The sequence below is a fragment of the Erinaceus europaeus genome, chromosome 2 (genome assembly GCF_950295315.1).
Source record: "Erinaceus europaeus chromosome 2, mEriEur2.1, whole genome shotgun sequence".
In the NCBI taxonomy this organism is placed as follows: domain Eukaryota; kingdom Metazoa; phylum Chordata; class Mammalia; order Eulipotyphla; family Erinaceidae; genus Erinaceus; species Erinaceus europaeus.
The window spans coordinates 203,282,508-203,305,774 of record NC_080163.1 but is presented as its reverse complement, the minus strand read 5'-3'; the positions used below and the strand labels follow the sequence as shown (position 1 = coordinate 203,305,774).

Sequence of the window (23,267 nt, the reverse complement as noted above, 5' to 3'; positions counted from 1 at the left end):
TAGCTGTGAGGCTCAGGCAAAAATTAGTAAAGTCATAAGCCCCTTGGAATAGACCTAGAATAGACCCACTAGCTTTTTCCAAAACGGAGACCCCAAATCTTCATCTGTAGTATTCTTGCCTTTAGGTTCATGAATAGTCAACAATTTTTTCTGCTTTATCTCTTAACTCTGTTTCAGCCACCAGGTTCCAGATGCTACCATGATGCCGACCAGACTTCCCTGGACAGACAACCCCACCAATGTGTCCTGGAGCTCCACTTCCCCAGAGCCCTGCCCCACTAAGGAAAGAGAGAGGCAGGCTGGGAGTACGGATCCACCTGCCAACGCCCATGTTCAGTGGGGAAGCAATTACAGAAGCCAGACCTTCCACTTTCTGCTCCCACAATGACCCTGGGTCCATACTCCCAGAGGGATAAAGAATAGGGAAGCTATCAGGGGAGGGGGTGGGGATAGGGAGTCCTGGTGGTGGGAACTGTGTGGAATTATGCCCCTCTTATATTATGGTTTTGTCAATATCTCCATTTTATTATTATTATTACAATAAGTAATAATAATAAACAGACGGGGAAACACAAGAGCAGCACCTGGACTGGGTTTTGTGTATTGCACCAAAGTAAAGGACTCTGGGGGCTTTGTGCAGGATGGTGGAGAACAACCTAGGCTGGGGGAGTGGAGAGGAGAGTGTTTTGGAGAAAACTAGAAATTTTACACATGTACCATCAACTATATTTACTGTAAACCATGAATCCCCCCCCAGTAGAAAAATAAATATCCCATTATAAAAAAAAAAAATCAGGGCTCCCATGTATCAGAGCTAGAAGTGGAAATTCAGCCTCCTGCTGAATTTCCACTGGGCTTCAAGACAGGAACACCCCCCAGACCTCCACTCAGCCCCTCCACCAAATGGCGTGAAGCAACATTTGCACAGGTAAGAGGCTGAGCTGAAGTGCAGGTTTCAGAACTGGCCCTTCTCATCTGGGGAGCTCTCTTCTCTGGCTCTGTCAGCTAATGAGGCCCCCTGTTCTGTTAAGGGGTGTGTGTGTGGGGGGGGAGCTGGGTGGTGAGCTCAGCTCTGCAGGGGATTAAGCACCCTGACCAAGCTCCCTTCAGGTTAGAGAAATTCAAGAGTCCCAGCTGGGGAATCGTGCTCTTGATGAGATTACAGTGACTTTCCAGAGCTCTGTGCTGCTTGCAGGAAATCGTTATCCTGAGTGACAGGGCCGGCAGATTCCCGGGGAAGGGGGGCGGGGAGGTGCGGGCTGAGCAGCACTGTGCAGTTGCTTCTGCAGGTGCAAACGCTGACAAAGGCGGCCGGCGTCTTGAGGTCTGGGGAGGAGGACACCCCCCCAACTCCATCTCTCTCTCTCTCTCTCTTTCTTTATCTCCCCCACCTCGCTCCTTGCTCCACAGTGGCTGCAAAGTCTGGTTTTCCATCTAACAAACGTCCCTCCCTGCACCAGCCAGATACAAAGCCAGCTCCTGGCTTATGAGGATGCCTTCAATTATTTTCTACAGAACGTCCAAAAGCCCGAGTATTTCCCTTGAAAGAAGGACCCAGTACGTTTCCTACTTACTTTAAAAATAAATACAAAATGCCTCAATATTTCTGTACTTTATTATGATGACGATTTTACTTTTATTAATCAGCAATGAGACACGAATCACCTAGGTGAAAGGAGAATTCCCAAGGCTGCCCTGTTCATCCCTGGGGGAGGGGCTGCTAAGCCATCACACAGGCACCCATATAATTGGGTTAAAAAGATGCCAAGCCCAATAAAAATTCACCTCCTAAAACTGAACATGGGATGACTGTCACCCTATGAATGAAGATCTCTGGGGGTGGTTATCCCTGTAACCACGATTCACAGCACTGAACAAGACTCATCCTGCTAAGAAAGCCAGACACGGTCTCAAAGATCAAATTAAAGACAGCTTGGGATGCTGGTGTTTATTTCAGAATGCACAAGGTTACGAGCCAGGAGGATGATGACAATAGCAAAAATCCATGGCTCAGGATGGATATCCTGCTCTAGTATTCTCCCTCTCCCTCTCCCTCTCCCTCTCCCTCTCCCTCTCCCTCTCCCTCTCCCTCTCCCTCTCCCTCTCCCTCTCCCTCTCCCTCTCCCTCTCCCACTCCCTCTCCCTCTTCTTCGTCTCTCCCTGTCCCACTCCCTGTCTCTCCCTGTCCCTTCTCTCTCTCTCCCTGTCCCTCTCCATCTCTCTCTCCCTCTCCTTGTCCCTCTCCCTCTTTCTCCCTCTCCCTCTCTCTCTCTCCCTCTCCTTCCCTCTCTCTCCCTCTACCTCTCCCTCCCTCTTGTGTTTTTTGTGCTTCACCTGGGCCATCAGAATTTTTCTGTGAGACAGGATGGGTCTAATTCAATAATTTCCAAGCTGCAATCAGCATTTTTTGGGGGTGGGGGAGGGTACCAGTCTTCCTATGTGAATCAAAAATGATCATTCCTGTTTTCGCACATATCACAAAGGACATGACAGTCATCAAATCAAAGTTAAGTGAGTGTGAACGGTAGACAGCAGAGACTTCTGAAATACAGTCTCATTGTAAGAAGTCCTGCTTGGAGATCAGTGGGACCCTCCTAAGCTTTTCAGTCTTTACACCGGAAACATTCGCTGCACCCTAGAACTTGTAAACTTCAATGAAGATCTAAACTTGTTTGCAGTAGAAAATATGGGTTTAAGTGTGGGGCAATAAAAGAGAGAGAGAGAGAGTGGTAGATTCCCCTCCCACACACACACACAGTGTTTGTCTGTAGAATTTCTTTCTTTTTAAAAAATATTCATTTATTAATTTATGTATCTATTCCCTTGTTGTTTTCAATATTGTTGTTGTAGTTATTATTGTTGTTGTTGTTGCTGTCGTTGGATAGGACAGAGAGACATGGAGAGAGGAAGGGAAGACAGAGAGGCGGAAAGACAGACACCAGCAGACCTGCTTCACTACCCGTGAATCGACTCCCCTGCAGGTGGGGAGATGGGGGTTCAAACCGGAGTCCTTACTCCGGTCCTCGCGCTTTGCACCACCTGTGCTTAACCCGCTGCGCTACCACCCGACTCCCTGTGTGCGTGAATTTCTATCATATTTGATTTTGTCTTCTTATTTAAGTCCCTATGGCAGAGTAGGACAATGTTTGGTGCTGACATCCACCTTGGGAAATTGTGCTCTCTGTGACAAGAGTCCCTCAATAATATGTCACTGGTAGTGAGATAAGAGAAAGAGAGAAACAAATAATAATAATAATAATTTGCAACATTGCGGTGTCTGGGATGAATAGAAGGAAAGGAATTCTGATGGTGTTGGGGGGAAAAAAGTTAAAATAACAAGTTATATAGATTTCTCAATTTTTTTTTCCAATGACATTTCCAAGCCTGCATAGGGACATGGAGTATTATGTACATAGTGTCCCAGATGTTCCAGATGTGAGTGGACACATACATACACATCAGCGTGTGTCTTTGGATCATTAATAGTAATGCTTGAAAGTGGTAGCTAGGCTAGCAACGGTCACTGCTTCCCTGGGATGCTCTCACCAAACAGATTTTTCTATTCCTTACTCACAAATGATTTTAAGAGAATAATCCAGATGCTTTAGTGGGAATATTAGTAAGCACAGTGCTGCTGGTAAGCCTGAGAGGACAAATGACTATCTGAAAAAGACTCTCAGTAGCGACTTACGGTGATAAGAATTTGTACCTCGGTTTCACCACGTATGTCTTCATAAACGTGTATGCGCTTTCCTTTTTAAGTCCTATCTCCCTTGCTTTCTCCTTCTTTCTTGTTGGAAGGTATTTGGAATACAGACCACATTCTCTTTTCTTGGCCTCTGGGGTTATCGCTGGAGCTCCGTGCTGGCATTACGAATTCACTGCTCCTGGAGGTCATCCCCCCCCCCACACACACACAGCATTTTATTTGACAGAACAGAGAGAAATTGAGGAGGAGAAAAAGAGCGAGAGAGAGAGAGACAGAGACACCTGCAGACCTGCTTCACCACTTGTGAAGCTTCCCCCTGCAGGTGGCGAGTTGGGGTCTCAAACCTGCGTCCTTGCCCACTGTAGTGTGTGCGCTTAACCAGGTGCGCCACCGCCTGGCCCCCTATCTCTCTGTGTAGGGTAGGACTTTGATATACTTACATCTTATTTTGGCCAGTATCCAGATGTAAATCAGAAGCTCTTAGTAGGGAATCGGGCGGTAGCACAGCGGGTTAAGCACACGTGGTGCAAAGTGCAAGGATGGATATAAAGGATCCGGGTTCAAGCCCCCGGCTCCCCACCTGCAGGCGGTGAAACAGGTCTGCAGGTGTCTGTCTTTCTCTCCCCTCTCTGTCTTCCCCTCCTCTCTCCATTTCTCTCTGTCCTATCCAACAACGATGAGATCAATAATAACTACAACAATAAAAAATAAAATAAAAAAAGAAGACTTTATTTAAAAAAGAGAGAGAAGCGTTTAGTAGTATTACCTGTCACTGCCTGGAAAATTCAAGTCAAATCTAAAGAAGAAGAAGGAACTCAGCAACTAAGCTGAGTAACTGTAGGACATACCTCTTTGGAGGCTGTACATTTGAGCCGTAAGGAACATCCCACTTTGAAGAGTTTCCAAATGTACACTGTGTTGCAGAATTTTCTGATCCCATATTTCCTGACACTTGTTATTAGAAATTCTAATGACTTTATCTTCGCAACTATGTTTGCAAAATATATGTTGTTCATCTACCAGGTACATTCCTTTGACTAATATAATATCCAGAGGTCTGTTTTTCAGGCTGTGTCCCCTACTACAAGAATCCTGCTCTGGGTCCAAGTCTAGATATGTCAGAGATATATATATATATATATATATATATATATATATATATATATATATATTTTTTTTTTTTTTTTTCTGCTACACATGCTAGTGGGTGTTACACACATGCAATTACCCATAAATCCCTTCATGGTGGAGAGTTGAGAGACAGCTTCCTCTTTAGTGTTGATTCCCTGTGGACTGCTGTGGACTGCTGCCTCTGAAGCTTGTGAAGCCTCCTCCTCCCCCCCGCTCCTACATGACCACCACCCTCACCAGCACCCTGCCAGCACTCCTCAGGATGGCGAGACTTGAGACAGTGATTGCACAGCTGTAGATGGGGGGAAGAGGGCTCAGTGCTGTCAATGGAAAGACAGGCTTACGGACCCTGTGGCTGGGAGCCAAGTCAAGTCAGCATGACTGTCTACACAGAGTGAGAGAGAGGGGTCAAGTGGGACTGCATCCAGGAGAGAACATAAGTAACAGTGTCCAAGGGTGCCCAAGGACCTGGGTTCAAACCCTCAGATCCCAAATGCAGGGGCAAGGTGGGGGAAACTTCACGAGTGGTAAAGCAGGGCTGCAGGCGTCTCTTTCCCACTCTATCTCCCCTTCCCTCTTAATTTCAGTTTATCCAAAATAAATACATAAAATAACATACTAACAACGTGAGAAAGATGGACCAGACAGTGGAGCACCTGGTTAAGCACACTGGGTTCGAACCCCCAGTCCTCAGCTGCAGGGGGAAAGCTTCACGAGTGGTGAAACAGGGCTGCAGGTGTCTCTCTGTCTCTCCCCCTCTCTATCTCCTCCTCCTCTCTCTCAATGTCTCTCTGTCTCTATCCAATTATAAATAAATAAATAAATAAATAAAAATTTAAATGTGAGAAAGAGGCAGTGGCCACTTGGCTCATACTGTCATTTCACTTAGGTAATTCTTTTAATTCATGCTATATATCATTATCACTCAAGTAATTCTGGCCAAAGCACTTCAAGTCACATCACTCCAACAAGTAAGTCTATGTGTCATATTATCAACGTGTAGTTAAGTGATTAAAATGTTCTTGGATTTCAACTCTTAACAGGAAGGTAGTAGGCTAAGCAGGGCTGGGGAGCATTTTTTTTCAAGGTTTTACAAATTTAAATGGTTTTCCACTTATTATTTTATTTGTTGGAGATGAGGGTTGAACAAGGGCCTCAGACGGATGCTGTCACTGTGTTACATCTTTGGGCTCTGAGACTTTATTGTGTCTAGTATTTTGAACGTTATGAAGAAGAAGTGTGAAGGGAAATAAAAAATAAAATCAAGATTTAAAAAAAATCACTAGCTGAACTACAATAAGGTTTAAAAATGTTAGAGTGTCGGGCGGTAGCGCAGTGGGTTAAGCGCAAGGACCGGCATAAGGATCCCGGTTCGAGCCCCCGGCTCCCCACCTGCAGGGGCGTCACTTCACCGGCGGTGAAGCAGGTCTGCGTGTGTTTATCTTTCTCTCTCCCTCTCTGTCTTCCCCTCCTCTCTCCATTTCTCTCTCTCCTATCCAACAATGACATCATCAACAACAATAACAACAACAAGGGCAACAAAAGGGAAAATAAATATAAAACATAAAAAAAATTTGATTTAGAGTTTATTTTATTTGTGTTGCTAGTTCGCTGGTGAGTATGTACATGATCATATGCTAAGAGATTCTCTCTATACACGTCTTTGCACACACATACAAACTCACACTCACACTAGGGTGAGAAAATTTAGAATTTTATCTGCCCTCAGAGTCACTATAAATTCCTGTTGAATGCAAAAATACTTTTCAGAGAAATCATTCCAAACTAGCTACTGAAACACAACTAGCACAATATATACAAATACAGACAGGAAGTTGCAGAGATAATAGTCAATCCATATCTGCAACCTTAGAAGAACTGCTGGAGCTTCTAATGGACGGACGGACTGGGGATCCAGAACTCTGGTGGTGGGAAGGGTGTGGAGTTGTACCCCTGTGATGTTATAATTTTGTAAAGCAATATTAAATCACTAGTCAATGATTAAATAGCTAAGAAAATCAATATCAAATCATTAATCAAAATTTAAATCAATATTAAATCACTAAGAAAAAAATCAGCACTCTTAGCATGATGAAGTTATAAGAACAGCTAAAAAATCTGGTTAGTTCTAAGTCGTACTGTTTTATTGAAGGGAAGAAATATTTACACAGAAATATGATGAAATATGGGTGAGGAAGTCAATTAAAAATACAAAGAAGAAAAAACACCAAGAAGTGATTTAAAAAATATATATGTATATGCACATATATATCAGAAATAAATAAATAAAAATTATCGAAGCTGTAATTTGGACAGCCTCTAACATATTCAAATGGAAGATAGTAGGGTCACATACAATTTAAATCATGGCGTTTTTCTTTGGTTAGTATTACCTGGGACCTTGAGAAGAAAATCGTTCTATATTACACTATACAAACAAACAACACATCCAGATAGTACTTGTCATAGGAAAATGTCTGCTAAGCTAAGTTCAAAGGAGGTCTCGAAACTTTACATCAGGCTCAACCTGACGCTGTTGTCTGGCTACAGAAGAAGGGCAAACGCTAGACGAAGAAGCTAAGTTCTGCAGCACCTGCGCAGTCTACAGTCACTAAACTTCATTCGGTTCCGTCTGTAGAGTATACCACCACTAGGACAGGTCAGCCTAGGAGCCACAGCATGCTGTTGTACGCCCACGAATTACTTAGATGGATTTCGAGAACTCTGCAAGCAGTTCACTCGGCAAGATGTTATCACCATGCAAATATTTAGTCTTTTTTTCCAATGTTTTCTTATTGTTGTAGTTATTGTTATTGATGTCGTTATTGTTGGATAGGACAGAGAGAAATGGAGAGAGAAGGTGAAGACAGGGAGGAGGAGAGCAAGACAGACACCTGCAGACCTGCTTCACCGCCTGTGAAGTGACTCCCCTGCAGGTGGGGAGCCGGGGTCTCGAACTGGGATTTTTATGTCAATCCTTGCACTTTGTGCCACGTGTGCTTAACCTGCTGCACTACTGCCCAACTCAGATCATCCAAATATTTAAAACCACACTTCTAAGAATAACCTGTAGCTATCAGACTATTTTAAAAAAGAAAGTGACAGACGACCCCACCAATGTGTCCTGAAGCCCTGCTTCCTCAGCTCCCCGTCCCACTAGGGAAAGAGAGAGACAGGCTGGGAGTATGGATCTACCTCTCAACGCCCATGTTCAGCGGGGAAGCAATGACAGAAGCCAGACCTTCCACCTTCTGCATCCCACAATGACCCTGGGTCCATACTCCCAGAGGGATAAAGAATAGGAAAGCTATCAGGGGAGGGGATGGGATATGGAGTTCTGGTGGTGGGAATTGTGTGGAGTTGTACCCCTCTCATCCTATGGTTTTTGTCAGTGTTTCCTTTTTATAAATAAAAATTTTTTTTAAAAAGGCAGGGGTAGCTAGCATAATGGTTATGCAAAGAGACTTTCATGCCTGAGGCTCTAAGGTCCCAGGTTCAATCCCTAGTCAGGGCTGAGCAGGACACTACTAAAAAAAAAAAAAAAAAAAAAAAGGATTCTTAAGAAGATGTTATAACTAATTTTTTTCTTTTTACAAACTGTCTGGAGTCTTTCCTTCTTGGACTAAGATGTTTCCTTTAAAAATCCTGCTGATATGTTGAACAGCTGGCTGCTGTATGTCAGGGCTGAATAGTTTCTGTCACTGTAGCTGCTATCACTCACTGGTTTCCAGCAACAGTTCTCCCAACTTGGACTTTCAAGGCTCCTAATTGCAAATGAGAGAATTGAAGAAAAATCCAAGAGAGAAAAAGGGAAAAAAAAAAAAAAAAAAAAAAAGGTCTCCTGGGAGTCAGCAGGTTAAGCGAACGTGCAAAGCACAAGGACCGGCGGTGTAAAGATCCCAGTTCGAGCCCCCGGCTCCCCACCTGCAGGGGAGTCGCTTCCCAGGCGGTGAAGCAGGTCTGCAGGTGTCTGTCTTTCTCTCCCCCTCTCTGTCTTCCCCTCCTCTCTCCATTTCTCTCTGTCCTAGCCAACAAGAACAACATCAGTAACAACAACAATAATAACTACAACAATAAAACAAGGGCAACAAAAGGGAAAGTAAATAAATATTAACATTTTTTTAAAAAAGGAAGTTAAAAAAAAGGTCTCCCTGAAACTATTTGTCCCCACTATGGTAAATTATTAAAAACATATAATAGTAATAATAATACTGGGTGATCCTTGTTGGTTTGAACTCAGACTCGTAGCAGCGGCTCCAAAATATTGAGACGCTAACCATTTCCACAAAGCCCTTACTGAAACCAGGCCTAAGGTGATGACCTTTCTGAACTCCCTGGATTCTGCACGTGTACAGTCTGCCTGCCTTCCCTCTGTCTCCCTCTCTCTTCCACCTCGACAGATCTCCTCTGTCCTACCCTGACAGAGGCTGAGCAAAGGGCTCCCGTACTCTGTAGACTATGGCTGAAACTCACAGTCATACCGCATGCTCTCGACGTGTTCTAACGTTCAAGGCAACCATCCTTTCTTCCCTTGGGTCTTGAGGAAGGACTGGGGTGGTCTTAGTAAGTGTCATACTAAGCCACTTGAGTCCAGAAGATAGGCAGACCCTAATCAGAAGCAGCAAGCTGCTGTGTTTCTTCTCTTTGTTGGGGCTGGGGAACTAAAAGCATGAGTGAAGCAAGGACTCCTGTGGGTTTTTGTGTTTTGTTTTGTTTTGTTTTATTTTGTTTTGTTTGCCCCCAGGGTTATTGCTGGGGCTCGGTGCCTGCACCATGAATCCACTGCTCCTGGAGGCCATTTTTCCCCCCTTTTGTTGCCCTTGTTGTTGTAGCCTTGTTGTGGTTATTGTTGTTGTGGATGTCATTGTCGTTGGATAGGACAGAGAGACATGGAGAGAGGAGGGGAAGACAGAGAGGGGGAGAGAAAGACAGACACCTGCAGACCTGCTTCGCCGCCTGTGAAGTGACTCCCCTGCAGGTGAGGGGCCGGAGGCTCGAACCGGGATCCTTGAGTCAGTCTTTGGGCCTTGTGCCACCTGCGCTCAACCCGATACGTTACCGCCCGACTCCAAGGAGAACTTTTTTTTTTTCTTTCTTTCTTTATTCTCCCTTGGATTTTCCCTCAGTTCTCTCATTCGCAATTACAAGCCTTAAAAGTCCAAGTCGGGAGAACTGTTGCTGAAAACCAGTGAGTGATAGCAGCTACAGTGGGTTAAGCAACCCACTGCACTACCGCCCGACCCCCCTCCCGTGGGTTTTTAACGAGACGTGGGATTGCTTCCAGAATGTTCTAAAAGTTCCATCCAACTACCATTTTGAACGTGTCCATTTCTTGGACTGCCAAGTAGGGACAGAGGATTAAGACAGAAAGTATGTGTTTGGTCGGGGCGGGGGGTGAATTACCGGAACGCTGAAAAGCCAAGCGGTTAGGAATAAAGATATGTCAGAGGCTCAGAGAAATTGTTCCCTGGGCAGAGTGCCCGCCTGGCCATGTGCATGGTCCAGGTTCAAGCCTGACATAGCACATGGGAGTGTCACGGCGACAATGATGTCTCTACCTCTGTCTCTTTTTTAAAAACTTTTTTAATTACCTTTATTTATTGGATAGAGACAGTCAGAAATCGAGAGAAGGAAGAGATAGAGAGGGTGAGAGACAGAGAGACACCTGCAGCCCTGCTTCACCACTCGTGAACCTTTCCCCCTGCAGGTGGGGACCGGGGGCTCAAACCTGGATCCTTGTGCACTGTAATGTGTGCACTCAACCAGGTCCGTCACCACCCGGCCCCCTACCTCTTTGTCTCTTTTTATTTAAATTTACTTATTTACTTTTTAAATTGTATTTATTTTCTCTTTTGTTGCCCTTGCTGTTTTTATTGTTGTTATAGTTATTATTGTTGTCATCGTTGTTAGATAGGACAGAGAGACATGGAGAGAGGAGGGGAAGACAGAGAGGGGGAGAGAAAGACAGACACCTGCAGACCTGCTTCACCGCCTGGGAAGCGACTCCCCTGCAGGTGGCGAGCCGGGGGCTCGAACCGGGATCCTTATACCAGTCCTTGTACTTGGTGCCATGTGTGCTTAACCCGCTGCGCTACCGCCCGACTCCCTTGTCTCTTTCTAGCTCTCTGAATGAAAAGGCTGGGCCAGATGGGTGAAATTACTAAAGGACCCAGAGATAACAAAAAAAAAAATTTTTTTTTGTTTATTTATTTATTTATTTATTTATTTTCCTTTTTTTGTTGCCCTTGTTGTTTTAACATTGTTGTGGTTATTAATGTCGTTGTTGTTGGATAGGACAGAGAGAAATGGAGAGAGGAGGGGAAGACAGAGAGGGGGAGAGAAAGACAGACACCTGCAGACCTGCTTCACCGCTTGTGAAGCGACTCCCCTGCAGGTGGGGAGCCGGGGGCTCGAACTGGGATCCTTACGCAGGTCCTGGCGATTTGCGCCACGTGCGCTTAACCCGCTGCGCCACCGCCCGACTCCCAAAAAAAAAAATTTTTAAGTTTTACTTTCTGAGGCCAGGCAGTGGTACACCTGGTTGAGCGCTCATATCACAGCGCACAAAGACCCAGGTCCAAGCCCCTGGTCCCCACCTGCAGGGGGACAGCTTCAGGAGTGGTGAAGCCGGGCTACACGTGTCTCTCTGTCTCTCTCTCTCTTTCTCTACCTCCCCTTCCCCTCTCAGTTTCTCTGTCTTCATCCAATGATAAATAAACAAAAATGTTTAAAATAAATAGATATTTTTTTAAAAAAAAAATGTTTGTGTGTGAGTGTGTGTGTGTAACACACTTACTACAAAACAATAGTTGCTAACCATCTGTCCAGTTCGACTGTGTGTATCAGAGGTTGACCGTAGCTTAGAGATGCTGTCTACTTGAGAATACAACACAAGGATGGGCCTGCCCAGGAGAAGAGACAGAGAGAAGGAGAGATACCCACAGCCCTGCTTCACCACTCCTGAAGCTTTTCCCCCTGAAGGTGGGAACTAGGGAGTTCAAAGCCTGGTCCTTGCAATCAACCAGGTCCTGCCCCTGTCACTTGGGTCTTTCAAACTCTGACCGCAACCAACTTAAACGGTTGTTTTAGTTCAAGAACAGTGGCCTGAGGGCACACACACTCAGGCACACAGACGCCACTCACACCCCAGTTCAGTGTTCTGTTCTCTCGCTCCCACTCCCGTGCTGACCTTACAACTTCCCTGTCCCCCTGGGTTGTCTTCTCAAAATCCTGGTGGTGAAGCTACCCTGTTGGCTTCCTAGATAGTGACATGCACAGTCAGAAAAGCACCGCTTCACGTCACACAAACCCCACTTTCACGGGGGAGGGAATCAACTGGGTAGGATCCCCAACAAAGACAAGGAAAGTGACGGTTCAATATCCATTTTTCTTCTGCAACTGAAAAAGCTGCTGTTCTCTAGTTGACTTTGTCTTGGGTGAAAATGAGATCGTACCCAGTACTTAATCTCTTACAGAAGGTTCCATAATTTCTCACCTACCGACACAAAACCGAGAATTCTCTGTTATTACTACTTTTTATCATTAATGACCACCGGCAGGGTCACCGCTGAGGCTCACCCCCTGCGTGACAGATCCACCACTTCTACCAACCATTCTCCCTCACCCCCTTTTTTGGATAAAGACAGAGAGAAAGTTGAAAGGGAAGGTAGAGATAGGTGCTTCACCACTCAGGAAGCTTCACCTCCACTCTCCTTCCTGCAGGAGGGGGACTGGAGGCTTGAACACCAGGCCCTCCTACAGGGCAACGTACACACTCTAGTGTGTGTGTCATCACCCAGCCCCTCGCCCAGCTCCAAGGCCTTCTTCTCCCCTCCACTAAACTCATCACTGATCTCCTGGAACCTACAAACAGCAACAGTCCCCACAGAGCACTTCCCAGAGGTCCTTTTCTTATTTAAACAGCATTTTATTGATTAAGATAAGGATAGGGGAAGGGAGGAAGATGGGGGCTGGGGGCTGGGTGGGGGGAAGGAGGGCCAGTGTGTGAACAAGGGATCCTGAGTGTTTATCATTCTGGCAAATGCTGGGGATTGAACTGGGGACTTATGGTCCCAAACCTAGCACCCTCCTCATGAAACCACCTTTCTGGTCCTCTGTACCCACACCTCCTCCCCAACCAAGTGTTTATTTTACTATCACCAATTCACCAGTATTCACAGTGACTGTTTCTACCCAACTAGACGGAGACAATCAATATTCCTAAAAAATAAAAAAAAAAGAGACTACTTCATAAAGAAAACACATATTTTCTCTGAAAGCTGCAGAGTTGTTGAACTACACAGAGATGCCAGGACACCTCCCTAGTCTCTGCTCCTCCTCTCCCCGGCTCCCCACCTGCAGGGGAGTCGCTTCCCAGGCGGTGAAGCAGGTCTGCAGGTGTCTGTCTTTCTCTCCTCCGCCCTGTCTTCCCCTCCTCTCTCCATTTCTCTGTCTTATCCAACAACAACAGCAATAACAACAATAAAACAGCAAGGGCAGCAAAAGGGAATAAATAAATATTTTTAAAAAAAGAAAGAAAATGGTAGATTAACATTCCAGGCCAGTAAAGCAACTCTCTCTCTCTCTCTCTCTCTCTCTCTCTCTCTCACATAGACACACCGTCATGTATATGAACACAGGTGAGGAAGGAAGAAGACTTAGAAAAAACTTGTGTTTTTCTTTCCTGGGCTTTTCACTAGGCAATTACAGGACAAAGAGAACCTGTTAGTCAGGCCCATCTCTTTCCAGGGGGACATTAAGCCAGATCTCTCATGAACTAGATGACTACAAGACATAAAGTCTTGCCCGAGCTTTCGTCTCTAAAGCCTGGGGCCAGTCTGTTGTGCAGCGGGTTAGCTGGTGACTCTGCAATCTCTCAGTATGAGAAGGGCACAGACTGCCACCCACCAGCGAGCTCTTGTGAGGTGGGTTGGGATGACGCGCCAGAACAGGAGAGGACCTCACTCACGCTCTGAGGACCTCTGGGGAGGGACCCACCAACATCCGACGAATGGGCCCTACACTGTCCACCATATCTAGACCTGAATCTGCCTCTGTGACATCCAGCCCACCCCTGCCGCCATGAGACCTCAATGATTCAAGGAATAAAAAGTCGAGAAACTGGTAGCGTCTTTTCTGAATATAATTTATATTTGGTTTTGTGTCAGCCAAATAAGTAGTACATTTTTTTTTTTTTTTTTTTTTTTTAGTATCCGTTCTTTGAGAAAGCAAGTGGATAAGGAAAGGGAGGAGAACTAGATGAGCAGGATACTAGGCAGGAGGAAAAACAAAAACAAAAACAAAAGACACACAGGCTGGACCTCATACCTGGTGGTGGCTTCACGTGCTCTTAAAAATCAAGGAAGAGAAAGACAGCCCTGAAGTTTCACAGAGCAAAACATATTTCTCGTCATGTTTTCGAGTCGATGTTAACAAGCCTGCTGGGATCCTTTTAGCCCCTGCAGAGCTAAGTCTTCAACATTATTAAAAGGCTGTCGCATCTGAGGTATGGTGCCACGGAACTCAGTAAGCAACAGAACTCACAGGGTGTCTGAAGGCAGGGAGACTTTCTGATTATCCCACACACAATAGGCCAGTTTCAGGACAGCGTCTTTGCACGGGATAGAAGTAGGTGTGACTGAAAGACAAGTGCGCCCCCCCACACCCCTCCCCACAGGTTGGAAAATTCCTAAGACAACAGAGAAGAAGTGACTAAGGGCTGCTCAAAAGGGCAGGGGGCAAGTTCAAGAGGGCACAGGGCCTTTAGAACTCACCCTGACTCCCAAAAGGCTTGATTAAAAACCTTTCTGTGCACAGGGGGACATATCTGAATATTAGACCGTTAAGACTTGCAGGCCTGAGGCCCAGAGGCCCCAGGTTCAGTCCCTGCACTGGAGCTCAGCAATGACAGTCTCTTTCTCTCATACACACCCATGCCTTTTTTTTTTTTTAGTGATTATTTTCTAGAATTCTCTATTATACTAGCCCCCAAATCATTTGTTTTTGCTATCAGAGACTGGAAAAAAAAAATCACATGTAAAAACTGAAAACTTGTGTCATCATTTTGGGGTAATTTTATATGTTCGAAACTAATCTAAAAACAAGAGAAAAGATCTAAAGCAAAGAAGTGTGTGTGTGTGTGTGTGTGTGTGTGTGTGTGTGTGTGTGTGTGTGTGTCCCTCCCGTCCGCAATGTTTCCATGGGCCTTACAATCCATCTTCAACTTAACCTATGAACTCCGTATCTGATGTGGTCAAGACACGAGCTAATATTTAATATCTTGCTTCCTGTGAGCCAAGTTCATGGAAGAGATACCAGCACATGGGTTCTTGTGAAATGTGCTGCCAAGTGGGGCATCTGGTTAAGCTCTACCCAAAGCACAACAGAACCACGGGAGACAAGGACCATTCAACCAACCCAGGCTGAGCAACAACGGCTGTGCACCGATAACGTCTTTAACAACCTGACTTCAGCCTGTCCCTGTGGAACGTCTGCCCCAACGCAGAGCCCATGTCCAATCCGGGGCAGCCAAAACGAACAGGATGCTCATCCTTGGTGTATTTCGACTTCCTGTCTTCCACACGACTGGATTTACCTTGTTCTGGGCCATCAATCTGTAGACTGGGCTAGGCAAAACTCTTTTTTTTTTTTTCTATTTACCTGGGACCACAGCCGACAGACTAATACTTGAGTCACCAGCTCTCTAAATAGTTCAGAAACTAGTTCACTAGAAAGTCCTTACACATCAAATCACTTTTTATTTCTCACGCCATCAGATATACATACATGTAGTCTTATTTAAAAATATCCAGATATTTTATTTGACTTAAAAGAGTTTGCTATTACTGAAAGCCATTCTGACCGGCTCTCTGGATCACGCTCGATGATGGTGAATTTCAGACATTCTTACAGGATAACATACGAGTGGGTTTTGATGCCCTAGTCGCCATCTGAGAGATGGGTTAGAACCTGTATGATGCTTGGATGAAATAGGGTGTTATTTTCTAAGAGTTTGGTTCCCTTGTTTGAAATCTGGGGGACTTGTATTACTCCTTTATGCTTTCTAAGTCTACTTTGTGACAGTCAAGGCTGAAAAAAAAAAATTTTTTTAAGCATTTTCCTTGTCATTTGTGAAATTTTGGGTATTTTTTCCTGTCTTGTTTCCACATGACACGTGCTGCTGCTTTGTATTCACATTTTATTGAAAATATCTAGCTTTCCCTTTGGTAGTTACATTTTCAGGTTAAAGCAAAGATATATATATATATATATATATATATATATATATGGGCATGTTTTGGGTGCTTGAAACTGAAAAATAAAAAAAGAATCACTTCAAAATGATATAAAATGGCAAGCCAGTAGATAAGTTGGCTGAAGACGTGAGCCATTTGTGTTTTGGAACCCGCAGATGTGTTCTGAAGTCACCAACTTTCAAAGAATTAATGCTGGAGTGTAGACTAAGTTGGTTGTTTGCCTGCAGACTCTGTGTTTGGGAAGCAGGTGCAGACAGGGCTTTGTCCAGACTTGCACAATGGCCACTTGTGCAGTTAGACCAGCTAGAACATCACAGTGTCTGCATGAAAACGTGTCCATCTCCCTTAAAAAAAAAAAAGAAAGAAAGAAAAAACATTGCTTTGAATCTGGTTATAAAGACGCTTCCCATTCACTTCTCTAGAAGCTGGACCTAACTAGTGGCAAATGTACTGCTGGTCTGCCCAATAAGCAGATAGGAGAGAAGTAAAAGCAAAGATGAAGACAAAGAAGAGAAAGGAATCGTGCCTTTCCCCTGACTCCCTGGCCTCGTCTGTCTCTTCATTATAATGTGTCTCTTGGCATGTCCCCTCTGGCACAGGGAAGGGTGTGTGTGTGTGTGTGTGTGTGTGTGTGTCTCACTTCATCAGAGCACCAGCCGAGGGAGGAGAGAGCCTCTCCCCAGGCACCGGATGCTAATGTAATTCCATCAATCATCTCAGGGGAGAGAAGGCAGGTCTGTGTGGTCTCTGATGTTCCCACAGAGATCAATCACATCACCTGAACAGTGTTCGAGGACTAGGAAGCCAGGCTTTACCCAAGGGACAATCTCATCCGGTGAGCCACACCAGACTGTGATATTTTAAAAAGTTTCAATCTTGGTATCCAAATTGTAGCTGCTGTGAATATACATACATATATATATATATATATATATATATATATATATATATATGGTAGACTTTTATAGTTAACCAAGGGCTCGCATGTCACTAACCTATGCAGTCACAAGTTTCTTTAAAATATCTAGGGAGTTGACGCTGGTCATTGAAGATACAAGCTTTCTAAATCAGTTTTGTCAAGCAAGGGGTATACAGCAATTAAATCATCAGGAAAGACTTTTAACATGGCAACTGAAGAAACGCACTGTGATATATACAAAGAAACACTGCCCAACACCACAGAAAACTTGACATGTTTTAGGTGCATTGCTATAACATGGACTATTATATCAAGAGGTGATGTTACATGGTTTTACATATTTCTAAAAGCATTAAATGCCTTTAACATGAGACTAGACAAGGGAAAAATGATTTAAAAAGGAAAGTTAGAGGGTAGATTAAAATATAAATTAAAAAAAAAAAAAAGCATGGGCAAAAGTCCCAGCACCACCAGGCAAGTTTATCTTAATTTTAGGTTACTCATTTGAAAATCCAACCCTAGCCTACTCTGAGTGTCTTGGGGTCTTTTGAGAGAAAGAGCTACTGAGGTTTGGAGTGAGTAGCAGTGATATGGCTGAGATATTGTTATCTGGTGTCCACAATGTAAGCCAAAGCGCTATTAGGTATTGAACTTAGACCAGAAGACGTGCAGGCAATGTCTATGATGGAACCCCCAAACCCTTATTCCCAGGGCTAAGAAGTCTGCCGTCTCAGAACCAGCTCCTCTCCTTCCTCCTCCCCCTCCTCCTCCATGGAGGTAGGTTGAGGAGCCCAATGACCCCAGGGAAGCCCATCTGCAGGGGAGCTGTTTTCTGCCTCCCACTAATATTTGCAGCTAATCCTAGAAAAGTCTTGCACTCTGTCACACACTTCTTCCCTGCAACTACCCTGTGTGGTTAACCACATGCTGAAGACAATTACACTGCCGACGTGGCCTTTTGAATGATCTAGTGAGGTTCTGAGCCAACTAAGAAAAAAAAAAAAGTTTCCTTTCTTACTGCCAAAGAGCCTTGCCCTTGAACCAGGTTCCATTCTGTAGTCGGAAGGTGTATGTAGACAAGAGATCATTCGCAGAGTGAAGAGAGAGAGAGAGAGAGGAGTGTGTTCCCTCCAACTCACAAGCTTCCTCTCTAAATCCTGTTAATTTTAGTGCATGTGAATTTGAAGAGGAGGAAGAGGAAAAGGAGGAGGAGAACCAGAAAGAAAAGAGAGTAATACTCTGGATTTTTGTGGCCAAGATGCCTAAGAAATGTTAATACTGAAAGTTGGTGGGGGGGGGTGGTGGAAGTGACCCCAAAGGAAGAAAAGAGAGAGAGAGGGAATGCATAATAGCATCTGCTTAGACTGATAAGTCAAGAAAGAAACTTGTGAGGAAAACCTACTGACCACGACACCCAACTCATCTTGAGTGGCTACTTACTGAATAAACGACAATACTCTGACACACTATCCAGAGCACCTGGGGTGTAGACACTGGCTGAGCCGCCCCATCAGACAAGAGGTCTGCCAGCAGCTCCTGGCCTTTAGTGCCAGACAGAACATGACCCATCAAGAAGAGAAACAGACGTCACTGGGGGTTCTCATCGAATTAATGCAGGGAAAGAGAGAATTCAGAAGCTGGAAATGAAGTTTTGCCGTCGCTGAAAATGCAGGGACTTGCATTTTTATAATCGCTGTCAACTGTGGCAGCTTAGAATGAGCAAAGGCCCGCTCCAGAGATGTTCTGATGGAAGCGGCCCCAATGGACTACGTCAATATCACGCCAACTTTTGAATCCCAAAGTACTGTTTTGATTTGTGTCAATAAAACTCAAAAAAAAACAAAACTTGACTCTACTCCATATTTGTGTTCAACCTGCAACAAAGACCTTTCACCTGTCTCTCTCTTATTCTTTTAACACTCAGCTTTTCGTGGGCAAGACTCCAGCTGGCAGAGCTCAGGAGCTTTGAAAGAATGGGGGGGGCAGGCACCCCTCCTGATGTCAGCTGGTGACAGCCACCAAAGGACGCACGTCAGCGTCCCAACTGTGAAGCCACCATCATCTCTGACCTCTGCCTTGTCCACCTGCACCAAGGGGCTAACTCAAATGGCCTGTCCGAGGGTCTCTCCTCCCTCAACTGACCACCCCAAAAAACCCTCTCTCCCTGGGGGTTCTTTGCTCTGTCCCCTTTCTCTGTCGACCCGATTCCCGTGTGAAATCTCCCCAGAACGCATCTGTCTTTGTAGTTGCCATCATGACAGGCCCAGGGCCAGTCTGCACCAGTGCTAAGGGTAGCGAGGCTGTGGGGTGGGGGGTGGGGGGGCATGGGATCACTTTGCAATCACCCAAGGGGGGGGGCGGTCACTTTGTCCAGGGCCCAGGACAATCCTCCAGGAGCATTTGTTTTGGAAGCAGTGAAAAGAAGAAGAAGAAAAAAAAACATTTTCTAGGAACCCCCCCCCCCAAAATGCCAGCAGCTGCCTGCCCTCGTATGATCTGTGCAGACAAGGCTGCGTGACCTGGCTTGTCTCTCTGTGCGGAGAAGGCATTTGCGCTTGGTGTCTATAAGCTCTAAAAGAAACAAAACACCAGGTCTGGCTTAAAAAAAAGGGGGGGGGGAGGTGAGAAAACCATTTCATGTTGACAAAGCTGGGGAAGAAAAAGAGAGAGAGACAGAGAGACAGAGAGCTATTGTAAGAGAAGGGTGGGGAACCCTTCTTTTGAAAACAGGTGTTCCCGCTTCAGGGAGGGAGAGGAGTCCAGTCTGTCTGCCTGTCTCAGCCGCCCGCCCGCCAGTCTGTCTGGTCCGCCTGCGCCCAGGCCGGGCGCCCCACCCCGAGCCCCGGGGCCCTGCATCCCGCTCAGCCAATGGGAGCGCACGCCAGCAGGCTGGTCCAATCGCGTGCGCGCAGGCCGCCAGCATCATCTGGAGCTGGGGCAGGGGCAGGGGCAGGGGCAGGGGCAGGAGGAGGGGCAGGGGCAGGGGGAGCGGCAGGGGGAGGAGCAGCAGGGGGAGCACGGGCGGGGGCGCTCACAGCCCGAAGGCCGCCTCGGGGAACGGGGGCGGCCGCTTGAAGCCCGACAGGAAGCCCTGCAGGGGCGCGGCGGACGAGGACAGGGGCGCGAGCAGGGAGGGGGGCAGCGCGGGGAACAAGAAATCGTCGCCTCTGACCTCTAGCGACGCGCCCGGCTTTTTCTTGAGTTCCTCGCACTTCCTGAACTTGCAGATCTGGTGTCCGGTTTTGCGGTTCCGGCAGCTGCTGCACACCCCGCAGTTGATGAGCCGCTTGCACGGCACGCAAACCCCGCAGCGCTTCCGCTTCTTCTTGGCGGGCGCGGCCGCCCCCCCGGACGCCGCCGCCGCCGCCGCCGCCGCCGCGGGCAGCACCCCGCCCGCCGCCGGGCCCGACGGGGCGGACGACGAGGCGGCCGCGTGGCTCTGCGGGCAGTCCGCCAGGTTGGCGATCTGGAAGGCGCTGTCCGTCACGGCGGCCGAGGCGGCGGCGGGCGAGTGCAGCGCCGTCATGACGATGACCCCGGGCGGCAGCGACAGCCCCCCGAGCGCGGGCAGCGCGGGGAAGGGGCCCACGCGCTCCGGCAGGTTCATGAGCTCGGCCGCGTCGGCCGCCCCGCACTTGAGCTTGTTCACGCACTCCCCCGCCAGCGGTCTGCACGGCTCCGGCGCCAGCCCGGGCAGGAAGGCGCCCCCCGCGCCCTGCCCGCCGCCGCCCGCGCCCTGCCCGCCGCCCCCCGCGCCGCCCGCGCCCTGCCCGCCGCCGCCCGCGCCCCCCAGCTGCAGCGCCGAGGGCTCCGCCGCGCAGCCCGCCTTGGCCTCCCCGCCGCCCCGCGGGTGCAGCCCCGCGCGCCCCCCGCCGCCCGCGCCCGCCGCCCCCGGCAGCAGCGCGCCCCCCGCCCCCGCCGCGCTCCCCGCCCCCGCCGCCGCCGCCGCCGCCGCGCCCGCCTTGCGGCCCCCCGCGCCCCCGCTGCCCCACAGCACGGCCGTGGCGGCCGCCGCGTTGTCGCAGCTCCAGGGGGCCATGCCGATGCGCGCGGCGGCCGCGGCGGCGGCGGCGCTGCCCGGGAAGATGGGCGTGGTGATGCGGGCGATCTTGGCGGCCTGCGGGAAGGCGCCGCCGCCGCTCTTGTAGAAGGACGTGGCGAACGAGCGGTAGCGCTCCATCTCCGAGTTGTAATCCACAAGGCTGTTGAGCGCGCCCTCGGGCAGGTGGCTCTCCTTGGGCAGCCCCGGCGCCTCGGGGCTCGGGCCCGGCTCCACGCAGACGTTGGTGTTCATGGTGCACGGGGGGAAGAAGGGGTGCAGGGTGCAGGCGGGGCCCGCCGGGGGCCAGCCCGGGGTGGGCGCGGGGGGCGGGCGCGGGGCCGGGCCGGGGCGCGACGGGGCGGCCAGGGGGGCGCCGCGCTCAGTCCTGCCGGGGGCGCATGTCCGCGCGGGGCGACGGCGAGGTCCCGGGCCGCGGGGTCCTGGGCATGGTCCTGCGACGGTCGCGGCTAAAAGAAAGAAAGTCATGGCAGCGAGGGAGGGCGCGGGGGAGCGAGGGAGCCGGGGAGGGAACGAGGGAGGGAGCCGCACGCGGTGGGGGTGGGGTGGGGGTGGGGGCCGGGGCCCAGGGCTCGGGGGAGGGGAGGGGACGGGACTGGGCGGCCTCCCCTGCAGACCCCGCAGTCCCCGCAGTCCCGGGCGGGTGGTTTGCATGACAATCCCCCAGACCAGCTCGCCCCCTCCCCTCCTCCTCCTCCTTTCTTCCCCTCCCCCCCCAGCTGGCTCCCGGGGCCTCCCCTCCCCCGAAGCCCTCCTCCTCCTCCTCCACCCTCCCCATTCTTAGGGCCCTCTGGAGAAAATGTATTAATAGTCAGGATACCCCGGGAAGGAGGGAAGCCGGGGGTGACAACCGCGGAGGGAAAAAGGGCAATTGCAGCGCTAAAGACATGCAAATCAGAGAGCTCAGAGGAGAGGAGAGGAGAGAGGAGAGAAGAGGGGAGGGGAGGGGAGGGGAGGGGAGGGAGGCTTCCCTACCGCCTCCTCCGCCTCCTCCTCCACCTCCCCCAGAGCCCAGGGCTTTCAAACTGGAGCGAATGTGTGAACGGGTGCAGCCCGGGCGAGCAGAGGCTGGGGAGGGCCCGGCACCGGAGGGGGAACGCACGGGAAGCCAGCGAATGAAGTGGCCAGAAAGTCTCCCCAGCAGCCGGGAGGAACTGTCCGCAGACAATGCGGCCGGGAGCTGGGCCGGGGGGCCGGGGGGGCGGGGGGGGGGGCCTGGAGGGGCTAGAGCCGGGGGGGGGGGTCAGGGGCTGGGGGACCGGGGAGGGTCCTGGGAGCTGGGCCGGGGGGCTGGGGGGGGCGGGGGGGGGGCTGGAGGGGCCAGAGCCGGGGGGGGGGTGTCAGGGGCTGGGGGACCGGGGAGGGTCCTGGGGGGGGGGCCGGGGGCCGGGGCCCGAGCAGGAGCCAGGCTGCACACAGACAGCAACTGCCAGCTGCCTCCCTGTCCTTCTGGGTCTGTGGTCATTAGTTTGAATCCCAGCACAGCTGGCTGTTAGGGTCTTAATTCAAGGGACCAAGGACAGGTCTCAATTGCACAAGCCATTTGCTGGGAGGGCTCGGGGTGTTCTGCTTATTTTAGAAGGAAGGGGAAAAAATAGAGACTAGATTAAAACAATTTAGATAGAGAGACAGACAGACAGATAGATAGATAGATACAGACATATGATAAAAACCTAAAAGCCTGCAGCTTTCACAATCCCCAAAGGAGAAGAATCAGGCCTCTTCCCATGACAAGAAGAAAAGCACGGGACCTGATTTTTTTTTTTTTAAGGACACCTTCCAGTCACTGTTTTTTACATTGACTGAAAAAGGGTTGGGGGTGCCTTAAGGTACTGTTTACCTAGAAATAACCACTGGGGAAATTTTTTTTCCCCTTTGGGCTCTTTTTTTTTTTAAGAGGGAAGTTTAATGTGAGCTGGGTTTAATGCATTCATGTCCTTACTCACAGGCCATCATTATGCTGAAGGAAGGGGTATTTTAGTTGTTTATGACAGAGGGGAGAGGTGCATCATGGCCCTTAAAGAAGTCAAGAAAAAGCATAAAGTATATATTAACCTAAAAAGCCAGTTTCTTTGTTCCCAGATTTTTTTTTCTCCTCTGGCCAGAATCTCTTTTTATAGCAGTCTCGGGAGCCCACACAGTGGTGTAGAATCTGGAGCTCAGGGCATCTAAATGGAGGCCCAGTCATCTCCT

The 23,267-nt window shown here is 48.7% G+C and overlaps 1 protein-coding gene across 4 annotated transcripts in view; it reads right to left on the bottom strand.

The window, feature by feature from the left end:
- The window catches only part of CXXC4 (CXXC finger protein 4), a 35,454-nt gene that overhangs the window by 10,185 nt on the left and 2,002 nt on the right, over positions 1-23,267 (bottom strand). Inside the window, exons 1-2 of one of the 4 annotated variants that reach the window (XM_060186324.1) lie at positions 21,895-21,991; positions 20,187-21,523 (exon numbers count right to left, since the gene is read on the bottom strand). In XM_060186324.1, coding sequence (XP_060042307.1) covers positions 20,187-21,308 — 1,122 coding nt within the window. In that variant the 5' untranslated portion in view covers positions 21,309-21,523; positions 21,895-21,991. Of the gene's footprint in view, positions 1-18,835; positions 21,621-21,894; positions 21,992-23,267 lie in introns of those variants that run through there. The other 3 variants (XM_060186323.1, XM_060186321.1, XM_060186322.1) reach the window with 3 other exon arrangements.